At 42.7% G+C, this 14,326-nt stretch overlaps 1 protein-coding gene across 1 annotated transcript in view; it reads right to left on the reverse strand.

Moving 5' to 3' along the window:
• Positions 1–14,103, reverse strand: part of ISM1 (isthmin 1) — a 58,151-nt gene extending 44,048 nt beyond the window's left edge. Inside the window, exon 1 of the mRNA XM_067564670.1 lies at positions 12,814–14,103. Within this exon, the coding sequence (XP_067420771.1) occupies positions 12,814–13,380 (567 nt within the window). The 5' untranslated portion in view covers positions 13,381–14,103. The remainder of the gene's footprint in view (positions 1–12,813) is intronic.
• Between the last annotated feature and the right edge of the window lie 223 nt (positions 14,104–14,326).

Raw genomic sequence — 14,326 nt, forward strand, 5'->3', positions numbered from 1 at the left:
TCTCTCAATATACCTCAGAAGCCCCTCAATATGCCTCCGAAATTATGCACACAACATAGGTATCTTTCTTCTAATCACTACTCAAAAGAACTTACAAGTATAAAAGGAAACATTTAAATGCTAAAATTATTTCCTACCATTAGCTGTATTCTAATCACTTTTTCCAAAACAAGGTAACAATGAGAAATTGTAACATTATACATATATATATATAAATTAACACATTTAAATATCCACAGAATTTTGCATGTTTTTGGTTTGAATGTCAGTTTATTTTTCCTCTCTTCTTTCCCCATATGAAATGTATAAAATATATATTCATACCGCAATTTTCATTATGTTATCTTTACATCAAAAGATACACTTGCTCAGCAGTCTGCCAAGGTATTAACATTATACTTCTAGATTAATCTGTCAAGGATCATATTGATTATTAAATCTAAATTGTCGACCATATTTTCTTTGTGTATTTAAATTTCATGATGCTAGAATACAATACACAGGAAGTTTTCAAACTTCTGAATAACCCTTTCATTCTGGAATTTTTCACAGCAAATTTCCATTTGTTATAATTTATTGATAAATATACAAATCTAGTACAAGTTCTTAAAATTAAGACAAAAGCTCAAATGTTGAATTCGAAACACTATTCTTCAGTTTATATTTAAAATAGCAACTGGGCTGGTTAACCAGATTTCTCTGAGTTAAAGAATTCCAAAATGCAGCAAGGTGTTGAAAAGTTTGGTGTTTTGAATACGCAAATGGTAGATTTTGATGAGCTAGTAGCAGGTCATGACATGCATGTTCAAAACACACTGAAGGTACATTGAAATCAGCTCCCTAATGTAAAATGGAGTTGAGATCCCTGCGATCATAAGATTATCAGCAGAACTTCAACCCAGATTCTCATTTTCATGGACAGCTGGTGTAAATAAGGACATAAAGTAATGTGAGAGTCCAGAACCCTGAAAAAACTAAGTAGATACAGCAATTTTAAAAAAGTTTTTTTCAGAGGAAGTAGTGAGTTTGACAATGATCAGTGCAACAGAAAATTGGTGCATGAACCAAAATGGTGGTAAAGAAGAGCAAAGAAAGTTAAAAATGTCTCTATTTTAGAAATAATGAATACATGATATTGGTGAGACCATAAGTTGTGTAGTTAAGAAACAAAAGGTTGCAGCTGTAAAGGATGGACAGAACTATGAATGATACAGCTACTGCAGTCTTCAATGAAGTGGAACCCAGGCAAAGGCTATAAGATTGTTTATGGTCTTATAGAAAGACTTCCATTTTGGCCATGTTAATCATGAGAGTATCCTGGTGCATTCAGCATGTGATATTTTGGGCTCCAAAGAATTTGAAAATGAATAGCAGGTAGAGATACTTATAGATTAATGGCAGATCTGCTTATCTGCCATTCACCAAGGAGAAAGAAAACAATGAAGGTCCCAAGACTGAATCCTGAGTGACAATAGCAATTAAGAGAGACTAGGTGGGTGAGGTATTCTCTTTTATTGAACCAACTTCTGTTGGTGAGAGGGACAAGCTTTTGAGCTGCACAGAGCTGTTCTTCAGGGATCTCTTTGTGGCTTACAGCTTGTCTCCCTCACCAACAGAAGTCGGTCCAATAAAAAAGAATACCTCACCTACCCTGTCTCTCTAATACCCTGGGACTGACATGACTACAACTACATTGCAATAGCAATTAAGTCAAATGAGCAAGCTTACTCAGCATTCAGAGTAGACAATCAGATACTTGTAGATAAGAGGCGAACAAGTAAAATCCTGAATACCCAAAAGCTGAGGAGAAATAGTGAGGAAAGATGGTAGATGGAGTCAACTGCTGTAGATAAGTCCAAGGGGATGAGAGGAAACAGCAAACTTGAGGCTGAACAAAAGCCCAGTTAATAAAACCTTGAAATGTTGTTTAGGTAGAATTGCTAACTTTTGTAAACCAAATTAAAGGAGCTTGAGAACCAAGTTCATGATCCTACATGAAAGGAAGAGGTTGCTTACTGAAATATAACTAGGAGTACGCACCTCAAAAAGTGATTAGAAAATGTCACTGTGTGGCTAGCCATTTTTTAAAAATCTATTTATATATTGCCCTTCTTCTGTGTAACATGACACATGATGTCATTGAAAAAGCTGATTACCAATGGTAAGTCCTCAATTAACTTGTTGGTACCAAGCTGGTTGAAAAATAAACAAACAAATAAATAAGGAATTTCATTCAGTTTGAGTTAGGCTTATTTTTCTTTTTAATTTGCCACTGCGTTGTTAGTAAAATGTTTCTTTGCTTTGAAATGTAATAGTCAAACCAAAATTTCAGTTTGGAAAAATCCCCCATGTGATTAAACTATCCAATCAAAATTGGTAATGCAAAAAAACCACAGAAACTAATTGTGAAGAATGACAAATCAATCAATGGTCTCCAGAGTCCTTAGGGGCCACACTACAAAAAAATAATGGCCACCAAACATGAAGAGGAAAAAGGAGGACCATGGTTCTACTTTATGGCAGCAAGCATGACTGAAGACAACTGAACATGAAAGAGAAAACAGACAAACATAAAGATGGTAAACCAAAATTGAAAAAGAGGCTACATTTGCTTTGTTTCCCTTAAATTTTCAAATGAAAATTTTGAAAAACATAGATTAAAAAAGCATCTTTTGTTCAGAATCCACATGCTCTATTTATTATGCTGTAGTAAAAGCAAAATATTAGATTAGCTGTGAAATTATTGGAACCAATCACAAATTTTTAAAAAGGTTGATGATCTCTGTGTACTAATGAAGCAGGGATATTTATGTATTTATTTTTACTAAATCAATTTAGTGCTCATGGAGGGTAAGAGATTGTCAGCCATGAAGAATGAAGACAACTGTTTATCCACAGAACAGGAACTTGCAATACAAACTACTCCAAAATATACCACAAAAGTGCTCTGATACAAAGAAGCCAATCCTTGGCCTTTCATTGTCACCCTTGTTGACAGTGACAATAAATGCCCAATGAGATAGTGGTCTGTATTGTAAACATTTACCCTCTAGGAAACTGGACTCAGCCCAACCACTCATTTTACATGCCATTGGTGACCTACCAATATTCATACAGCCTAGAAACATTGCAGTGAGTTTCCTATCCCCCATTAGCTCATATGCCAGAAGATAGATTTGAGACAGACTGAGTGTATGCCTGCAGTTGGAGCTGGTGGTGTAATTCCCAGTTTGCATAGACATACCTGCACTGGCTCCATTAAGCTAGCTTCCTAAAAGTAGCAGTATAGCTGCGGTAGCACGGGCAGTAGGAGTGGTGACATGGGTTAGCTGCCCCGAGTACATCTCGCTTGACTCTGATGGTTATGTATTTGGGCTGGCTAGCTTGTGCTGCTGCTATCCACTGCCTGTGCTACAGTAGCATGAGCAACTTGTAGCTCATTGGTTTGAGCACACTACTACATTAAGCGCACTAGATCAAGCAGAGCCAGTGTGGGTAAGTCTACACTGTATGGGAATCACACGTCTGGCTCCAAGTGTAGATGTAGCCTCAGGGAAATGGAAAATGAAAGTGTGTGAGAGTGAGTACTGCTGTGCTGTAGCAAGTCCTAGAGGGTAAGTTCAAAGCCCACTGAAAGTTAATGGAAAAACTTCCATTGACTTCACTGGGCCTTATGGGAAGAGGCACTGCCATGCGAGGATTCTGGCTGGACTACAGGATTTTATTCTCCTTTATTCGGATACCGCTGATGCTACAGTACTTTAAAAGACTTTCTTAAACTAGTTTCAGAAGATTCAAAAGGAGGTGAAATAAGTCTGTTTCTTTCAAAAGGTGGAGAAACATACTATAGCTTCCTGTTTTGGATTATTTTTCCCATTTCCTAATTACTGAACCCATGCTTCAGAGTGGAACTGAAGTACCTGCAACTGAAGCAGTGATCTTCCAATGACATATAAAACCTAAGACCTGACCAGCCATGGTCACACAGTATCACATGGTAAGTATAGGGATACTGGTCAGAGCAGAGTTAGAGAAAGGGTTGGCAAGAGTAGGGTTTTTATCTTAGTGTCCTGGCCACATATCCAGCTCAAGAAATCACATTCTGCCTACCTCACATTGCCCTCTGCAGCTTCAGTTGGACATAGTATTTGATCATTTCCCATCCTAAACTGTTGGGGTGCTGCTCCTTGGGGAATTCTGCACCTGTTTTATGCTCCTGAGGGAATTCACTAAGAATGGGAACAATTCACGAACAATGGACACAACTAAGCAGGCAGGCTACATTATGCTCTGCCTGAGGGGACAAAGCCTGCCTCACGCCTACCTTTAAACACCCTGAAACAACTGCCCCTCCATGCTGGGCGAGCCACAGTAGCGAGCCTTCGCATGCCCAGTCCCGCTCCCCAGGCAGTGATTGATGTCAGCCCACACACACCCAATGCCCTCCGCCGCCCCATTGTTTTGTATCTCTGCCAGCTGCTTCAGGCTGTCGGGAAGGGGCGAGTGACACTCTTGCAGTTTCCTTTCCTTCCCCTCAGAAGTCATTTTTCTGCAGGGAAGCAAAGAAATCTGTGGATGACATGAATTCTGAGCCCATGCAGTGATGCACAATTCCCCCAGCAATAATGCTGCTATGAACAGTTGCTATATCCTACCCCAATGGTACTGTAGATACTTTCCAGTGGTAGATGAATATATTGCTAGGAGATAAAAGGCATATGGATCAGGTGAGGCTTAGTTAATAGTTTTTTTAAAAAAAGATCTGAGATCCTCAAATGGGAAATGTCTTTAGAAGTGCAAAGTATTTCAATATTAGCTGTCCAGCTCCACAACCGCTAGTTTAAATTCTATCTGATGTCACAGCTTCAATGAAAGTGAATGTGATGGTTTCGTCAAAGCCCATGTTTGCTCACTTAAAAAAAATAAATCAACACACAAGTGAGACACTTAAGTATGATGGGCAGCCTCTTGGGTAGCTTGAAGTAAGCTAGTATTTGATACAATGGCATAATGACATTTGATTTGATCTACACACAAAATTGCACTGACTTAACTAAAGGTATTTTTTTAAAATGATTTAGTTAAAGCAGAGCAACTTTGGATGAACTTGTGCCCCATGGAAATCAATGACAAAACTTTCATTGAATTCCGTGGAGCCAGGATTTCACTTTTGGTGTTTAAATCTGTTTTATATGGAGTCAGATTGCACCAGTCATACCTGTAATTTACAGATGCAATTTAAATCCATATAAGCCAGGTTTAAACGGATGAGGGCATCTGCACAAGGGTTTGCACTGGTTTAACTAAACTCATTTTTTTTAAACTGATCTAAATTAAACTGGTGCAGATTCTGTATAAAGATAAGCCTTTATTTGTTCCATTGCCAATTGCTCAAGGTTGCTCCAAGACCAAAACTACAGGATTTTGTTAACTTAGAACTGAATTGCATTGGCAAAACTTTCTGGAAAACCAGTAGGAATATTAAACTTGCTCACAATTATTTATAAGCTAAATTTGCTTAAAGAGAAAATTGACAAGTCATTATTTCTCTTTGCATGACTGAGGCACACTTCATCAAATGAGCTATATCATTTTACACCAGTCTCTTGGAACGTTTTTCTTTGTATAAAAAAGAAAGCCCAACACTCCACAGTTCAGGTTAGTCATAGGCCCTATGTGATCATTCTTCAATACTCTTACTTGGTGTGCTAAATGTTATAAAGGAACAAGAAAAAGCAATGGTCTGACCCTACATGGTGTTGAGGGCCCTCGGTTTCCAAAGAAGTCTGAGGTTCTGGAATGATTACTTTACTTTTAAAGTTTTAAAATAATTGATGTACTTGTACAACAATCTTTCAGAGTTCAGATGGGTTCACAAGATTCTTTGGGCTAGACTGTAGAACCCTTACTGGTGCTGGGAGGTTGGACATGGGGCTACTCCTGAGAATAAGTACTCACTAACAGGAGTACAGATGGCAAGATTTAGCCTTCACTTGTGAAGTCCCACAAGGATCAGTTCTTTCTCTGGTCATATTCCAACATCATGCAGTCAGTAAATCAACTGGTAAGATTATATTAACTGAAGTGCCAGCACTATGCAGACAACTCAGCTCTACTTCATCTTTCACAACATATGACCATACCACCAAGATGGCCCAGTGCTGGGATGAGATCAGCTTGTGGACAAAGAACAACTGATTGAAACAGAACCTGAGCAAGGCAAGGTTATGCTGGTGGGCAGAGGGAAACACTTGGGAAAAAATCTCCAACCATGGTGCAGCCTCCTTTGGCTGATGATTGACTAACTCTGGATGCCTATTTAGCCTGTAGTTCTGGAGTGCTCACAATTCCTAGCGGATACTAAACTCTCTCACACAACAGCATCCACAATTAACACTTCTTGTCATCGCTGGTTGGCTAGGAGATTGTCCCATCCTGGCAGACATTGACCCTGGCCTTGGTTATATTCACCTTCCTTACTTGGATAAAATATTGTGATATACCAGGGCAAGAAGACATCAGCCCTTAGGAAACTCCAGCTAGTACAGAGCATTGTAGCACATCTCCTCAGCAACACAGGCTATGGCACGCATGTCAGACCTGTCCCCTGCTCTCTACACTAACTTTCCCGAGAGTATCAAATCAAGGTCAAGCTCTCTGTATTTACCTTCAAGGTGACATATCTAACAGATCACCTAAAGCTCTGGGATGCAGATCATGGCCAACAACTCCACTTTTCTGGCACAATGAAACATTCTATCAGGTAAAGCTTGTCTGTCCAAAGTTGTGCAACAAACTCTCACAGGAACTAAGGACCATCACAAATCTCACCACCTCTCACTCCAAGTTACCTTTCTGTAACACACACACACACAGCAGCATGTACCCTTGAAACACAAAAACTAAAATTCCTCCCCAAAACAAAAACCTACACTGCATTTGCAGTTCTCTCTCTGGGGAGAGGATGATAGAGTGAACTATACATGACAGAAGTCAGTCATGTTCTTTCAGGCACTATTGGAGGGCACTCAGATACTGCCATGATGACAGTGGTATAAGAACCTGTACAGAATAGAAAAAGCTCTCTGTGAACAGAGAACATTTTGCCTGTGACTGTCAAAAGCACAAGTCAAATCCATATCCTTTCATATCCATTAGAATGAAGTCACATCTCCACTACGAGATTTCAGTCTTTGGAGTACCAGCTATTTTCCTTAATAAACCAACTGCCTTGTAAAAGTCATTTGTGTTGTATTAAAACTGTTCATCAGTGAGGTCAGGATTTAGTGCCTTAATATGACTTACGATGCGTGTTTCCTTATCACTCATTTTATTTAGCAGGCCAAGGGCTATCTGGAAGTCATCAACAGAAAAGTCTAACACTAAGATTTTCAAAGATGCCTAAATTATTTGGATGCCCAATTCTCTTTAAAATTAAATTTAAAATTAAAATTAAAATCCCCAGCTATCTTTGCAAACCTCGGCCTAAAAGTCTCCAAAATATATATCTTAAATCCTAGACTGATAGAGCAATTGAAGAATTTTGTGATATGTTATTGTGAATCTGAATGGATATCATGTTGCATTGATTAAAAATTTCCAAAGATTAGATGAAACTACAGAGCTGCAGGTTTATGTACACATTATAAAGCGCTGAAACACTTCCTACCACAGCAGAGAACATTTTAAGAACTCTTCTTCCTCCCCTGCCTACCTCTTATGCTGCAGAATCTTCATGAGCAAATTAAGGCGCTAGTCCCGTAAAATAATGCTCAGATGACTTCAACGGGGATACTTGTGTAAATAAGAACTATCCACTGAAGAAGGTTTTGCTGGATCGAGTCCTAAGTTTAGCAGCAGCACAATGTGTGCTAGTGAATAGAATAAAATAGTTATAATCTATCTGTCTCTAGTATTATGAACTATCCTTCCTTGAAAAATTCCATGAGCTAGTCACCAGCGCTTTGTAGTACTAAGAATCACTTTGGAGTTAGTGAAAGCATGCTGTATTCATAAAGAGTGCATCCCCTAACACAAGAGGGCTTGAATCACCACGGTGTTTCTCCAGTTAATATAAACCAACCGGCATAAAAGCACAGTACAGTAGAACCTCACAGTTATGAACACCTTGGGCATGGAGGTTGTTCATAACTCTGAAATGTTCGTAACTCTGAACAAAATGTTATGATTGTTCTTTCAAAAGTTTACAACTGAACATTGACTTAATACAGCTTTGAAACTTTACTATGCAGAAGAAAAATGCTGTTTTTAGCCATCTTAATTTAAATGAAACAAGCAAGAAACAGTTTCCTTATCTTGTCACATTTTTAAAAAAACAAACAAACAAAAAAACCTTCCCCTTTATTTTTTTAGTAGTTTACATTTAACACAGTACTGTGCTGTATTTGCCCTCCTTCCTCCCTTTTTTTTTGTTTGGTTTCTCTGCTACTGCCTGATTGCTTACTTCCAGTTCCAAATGAGGTGTGTAGTTGACCCGTCAGTTCGTAACTCTGAGGGTCTACTGTAATGCAATGGTGAGTCAGGCCCATTGTCTCCCTTTGCAGCACTAGTTACACCTGTGCTCTGACACATAGCACATCCCTTGCAGGAGCAGCAAAGCGAATATGACTAGGGTTGAATCAGTGTTTTCTCCCCGGTGCTGTTGCTACCAGAGCATTATGGTCAGCAGCAGAGGCACAACGTGCTCCAGATGGCTGGGAAATGTACACACATGTACGGAGAGCAGCAAGAGTAAAAATAAGAATGTGGGGGGAGAAGCAAATTGTTTAATATTAGGGTGGAAGTTTTATCTGAAATTCTTTCATCTACTGACCTAATAAATGATAAGACTTAACTTAATTGGGGGCCAAAAAGAAGTCAGACATACACTTCCAAAATGCTGGAATCTCCTCCATTATTTGAAAGAGCAAGGGGTGAGAGACGGAATAGATCCTCCCAAGGAGACTGAATTAAAGGCCTTTACATATAAATATAAAATACCTTTATTTATAGTCTGTAAATCTGTAGCCACACTTGAAGTTTATAGGACCTGATTCAGAAGGCATCCTTATGCAGGAAAGGGATTTAAGAATTCGCTTAAATGCTTTCTTGAACTGGAACCTAAATTATCTCTCTTTAGTCCTGAATTGCCATTCACACCTATAAACCACATTTCTGCTCACCTGACTCATTCAAATAGCTCTACTGAAATCCCAAAGTGTCATAGGCTATATTAGATATTAGTCATAAACAAAGTAGAAATTATCATGTTAACGGTCTTAGTGATATCAAAGATTCAGGTCAGGCTTTAAAGTGTTAAAAATGTTGGTATACCTGCAGGTTTTGATGCAAACTTTCCTATTCAGTTACATTTCAAAATGCTTGTGGCACAGAAAGTTCCTTCTCGAATATGGCAAGTTGTGTGTGTATGCAACAGATTTTATGAAAAGAAGAATTTATCTAATCATATATATCCACTGCTTAAATAGCTTTTATTTTCTCTTCACAGCATTAGCAGAGCTGCAAAGACAGAATAGCAAAAATCAATGAGAGACAGAATAAGCACTGAATGATTCCTGAACACCTGCCACTTTCCGTAACCCCTGACTACACAGGATCACAGAACAACCTGGACAACTCTATATATTGAGCAATCTAAACCAGTGGTTCTCAACCAGAGATACATGTACCCCTGGGCGTTTGCAGAGGTTTTCCAGGGGGTACATCAACTCATCTAGTTATTTGCCTAGTTTTATAACAGGCTACATAAAAAGTACTAGTACAAACTAAAATTTCATACAAACAATGACTTGTTTATACTGCTCTATATACTATATGCTGAAATGTAAGTTCAATAATATTTACATTCCAATTGATTTATTTTATCATTATATGGTTAAAATGAGAAAGTAAGCAATTTTTCAGTAATAGTGTGCTTTGTATTTTTATGTTTGATTTTGTAAGCCAGTAGTTTTTAAGTGAGGTGAAACTTGGGGTACGCAAGACAAATCAGACCTCTTAAAGGGGTACAGTAATCTGGAAAGGTTGAGAGCCACTGATCTAAACAACTACTCATATATGAAGCTGGTCACTGTTACATCACATATGAATTTTGTCACCCAATTGAAAAAAATTATAAACAACAGCCACCTGATTTACTACCATTTGTTTGTAACAACAGATCTATTTCTTATGGTTCTTTTTAATTTCTACGTTCACTTTTCATATAGGAATTCAGTAGAGGGAGCAACATACAACTTGTGCTTCAACAGCGTAAATTAATTGCTGAAAATACACAGAAACTGCAGTTACCAGAGCAAACTTTTCAAAAAATTTTTCATTCCATATCATGTATAAAAACGTCTGCTCAGTAACATTCTGAAATGCAATTTTTTTAGAGCAGATTACAATATTTTTTGGCTAAAGGATGAATCCCTGCAAGTTATAAAAGCAACAGTCTGATAAATTTCCATCTGTTCAAATGCTCACCATGGTCTGATATACTCTCTCCGCACAGCGATGCTCTCCCAAATACATAAACTGCAAAATCAATTCAGTTGGGAAGTACATAAAACTTTTTATGCTACAAATGAGGAAACATTATGAAAATACTGAACTGCTAAACTCATCATGTGCTTAAAGGCATATACTTCTTTTATAACAGATAACTTCATAAAACAGGATAGAAGGACTTCTTGGAAGTCAACAGTCAATAGATTTTAACAGCAGCTGGTCAACTAAATAGATATTAGTCTACTAACATTTTCTGAAGAGGATGACTTTCCCTTTTTTTCACCCTTATTTCTATGTTGTACTTTATAAAGAACTCCTTTGGGAAATGGTATCACCTAGAGTTTCCATTTGCCCAGATGTTTTCCTCATTAGCCTGTCAGGAAAAGCAAATTCAGAATAATTCTAATGATAGCAAACACCTCATAAAAAAACCTCTCCGAATTTACTTTTCCACAAAACATAATTTTAAGGCACTTCATGAGCCCATAAGGAAAGAAAGCATCATTTACAAAATATTATTACTAGAAAACTTGAAGATGTTAAAAAACTAAAATGTCAGTGTTCAAGACAGAAATGCCACCATGGACCTTATTTCAGGTACATTACTTAATTCTGACTTCCACTGAGTTCAACAGAAAATTTGCCAAGTAAGGGCTTGATCCTGCAATGTAAAACGCATGGGTGGACGGCTACATTTGCAGAGACCTACTGCAGATAGTGATTTCACATTGAGCACTGCAAAATAAGGGCCCATGAGGAATAAGGAATGCTGAATGGGAGTCCTGTGCTCTATTAATTAGGGAGAAGAGATAAGTGATTTTAATACAGTCACACTTAACGTTTATTATTATTAATTATATATTTCCTGTCAGTTCTCTGCATGGTGTATAAGATATTTCATTTTTCTATACCTGCATTTAGACAGAAAAAATTAACCAATCAGTATAAAAAACACTTTATTAGAGATTTAAGTTTTATTCAATTTGAAGGGCTTTTAATGATCTGGCATCTTACACTGTTGGTCTCAAGTCATTCTAAATAACTGACAACAGTAACTCTGCACACATAAGAAGATCCATAGGAAGAACAGAAAGGCACAAGAAACAATGCTCTAAAATTCACTGAGATCATCAAGTGATATCACTCATTTTGGTCCAAAGTTACCAGTGTTACCCACATATTTGGTTCTTTTATTGTTGAAAATTATTTTTGTCAGAAATAAAGATTCATAAAGCTCAGGCTATTGAGAGAAAGTCATTAACATTGAAGAGTGGAATTGAATTATTTTTGGTGTTTCTCACTTGGGTCTTTTCCATACCTCCCATCCTATATTTGAGCCTGGGCACATCAGAGAGGTCTGCTTTCATCATTTGTATGGAAATTTCATTAGGGACTCAGCAAAATTACAGAAAACTCTCCCCAGCTGTTTTCAAAATACTTGCAACTTTACACAATCAGATGAGAAATCAAACTGGGAGCTATTTTTATCTATTTCTTCCCTCCTCTGTCCCCATCCCAAGGCAATATAAATGCAACAAGCGCTTTAAAAAAAACTAGTTTTATAAATACAGGGCTGTGAATAGCGCTAAGCTGGCGGCTCCAATTCTACCCCTACAGCTCCTTAGTATAGTGCAGGCTCCCCGAGCTTGCCTGAATCCGCACCTGCTCAGCACAACCAGCAGGCTCTTGTTGCCACTTCGCACGAATTCAAACAACCCTTCTACGTGTAAGGCTGGAGAAATGACAAGCCACTGAGGGCCGCACTTCTAGGGCATGGGGAATTCAAGCTGCCCTCCCCTCCGATTCCTCGCTGCGTCCATGCACGTGAGCAGCAACAGGGCTGCATCGATCACACACGCGCCTCGTGCCGGGTCCCGGCCCCTGCACCTGTAGCAGGGACCTGGGAGCATCATGCAGCCTCAGCTGCTGCCACCCGGGGGAGCTGCCTCTTTCCGGGGGATCGGGGTTCAGGAGGGTGTCTGGCGATGGGGCTGCTCTGGGCTTTATTTTTTGCCGAGGGGCGGCGGCAGGCAGGGGGGCCTGGCACAATTTGTAGGAGCGGGGGGAGGCGGAGAGCCATTGCGCCCAGCTCTAAACCCTGCCTAGGATGGAGACCACTTCAAGCCGGGAGGAGTGGGGGTGGGTAGGAGCAGTACCCCGCTATTTCCAGCAGCACCCCCCTATTTCCAGCACCGACGGCGGTGGGTGTCCCACCCCCAGAGCAGCCTCCCTCTTCCCCCCAGCGCCCCTAGCCCGCCTGACCCTCACCACGCCAGGGCTGGTGGAAACGCCCTCACTCACCTGCGGCTGGCTGTGGGTGCCGTTGCCCGGCGGGGGGTCGGCCCAGGCCCGCAGCACGGTGATGTGCAAGGTGAGCAGCAGGAGCCCCAGCAACAGCAGCAGCTCGGCCGCCAGCCGCACCATCCTCTTGCAGCGGGCGGCTTTAGGGCCCCGCAGGAGCGGCGGCAGCAGCAGCCGGGGAGGAGGAGGAGGAGGAGCCGCCGGAGCAGCCCCGGCTCCGGCGGCAGCAGCAGCAGCGGCGGCGGCGGCCCCGTTGTCCGGCTGGGCCGGGGTGACGGAGGGCGAGGCGCCGCCGCTCCACTGCGGAGCCACCTCGGGGCAGGACGCGCCCGGGCAGCCGCAGCGGCAGCAGGCGGCGGCGGCGGCGAGGAGTGCGGCGCTGCCCGGCTGCTGCGCGGGGCAGCAGGTAGCGGGGCCCGGGCTGGCTGCAGGCGGCGGGGGCTGGGCCGGCAGCGCCGCGCTCCGGAGGCCGCATGGGCTCGCCAGGGGGAGCGGAGGAGGCTCTCCGGGGCCGCGAGGCAGCCTGCAGTCGGCTGGCGCTGCGGGGGGCCGGGCCGCGCTCCGCATCCAGGGCGGCGCGCACGGGGAGCGGCCCTCCAGGCCCTCTCACATGGCGGGGGGTCGGGCGGCGCGCTCAGGGCAGGGGTGGCGGGTCGCCGGCGGCGCTGCCCTCCCCCAGCAGCGCGGAGCGGGGGGCTCGGTTCCGATCCCGCCCCCGGCTACCTACCCCCTTCTGGGCTGCCCCTCCGCACGGCTGCGTCCCCCCAGCCGCTGGCTGGGCTAATCCCCGCAGGCCGGGCTGTCAGCGCCGGGGCGAATCGCTCCTTTCCTAGCCCGGAGAGCCCGGGGGGAGGTGCGGGGCTGAGTGAGTCCCCTCCAGCGCTGGCCCCGGGGGCTGCGCTAAGCGTGTGGGGACGGATCCCGGCTCCGCCTCCTCCTCTTCTTGCCGGTGCTGCGGGCTGCAGCCTCGGGGACGCTCATCTCCTCGGCGGGGCGGCGGCGGCAGCTCCCCTTTGCCCTCATGCTGCTGCGGGCTCCTGCCGCCCTTTCATCCCTCTGCTGAGCGGGCGGCCGCTGGGTTAATCTGGAGCCGGGGGGGGGGGGTAGGTAGATTGCTGCCTGCCCGGTCCTCCTCCTAGCTACACTCCCTCTCCCCGTGCAGCAGCAGCAGGGGCCCTGCACTGCAAAGCGTTAGCAATCTGCGCTGCTTGCGCTCTGGGTACCTGGCCCCATCTCTCACTCTCCTGCAATGGCCCTAGCTAGGACTGAGGGGAGGGCAGCGCCTCTCACTCTTTCCTGCCACCGTGTGTGTGTGTGTGTGTGTGTGTTTGCAAGGGGCTGGCCCTGCCTCCTCTTCTTCCCGTCCAGTTTTCTCTCCCCCTTTCTTTCTCTCTCTCTCTTTGGAGAGGAGTGTGAGCTCGCTTGTGTCCGATCATGCTTTTATACTGTGCTGGCTCTCTCCCTCCCTCTGCTGTCCCCTTTTCCCCTCCTCTTGCTCCCCCTTCCACCTTCC

Source organism: Emydura macquarii, unplaced genomic scaffold (genome assembly GCF_026122565.2).
Source record: "Emydura macquarii macquarii isolate MOO-44397 ecotype Brisbane River unplaced genomic scaffold, CSIRO-AGI_Emac_v2 contig_2676, whole genome shotgun sequence".
Classification (NCBI taxonomy): domain Eukaryota; kingdom Metazoa; phylum Chordata; order Testudines; family Chelidae; genus Emydura; species Emydura macquarii.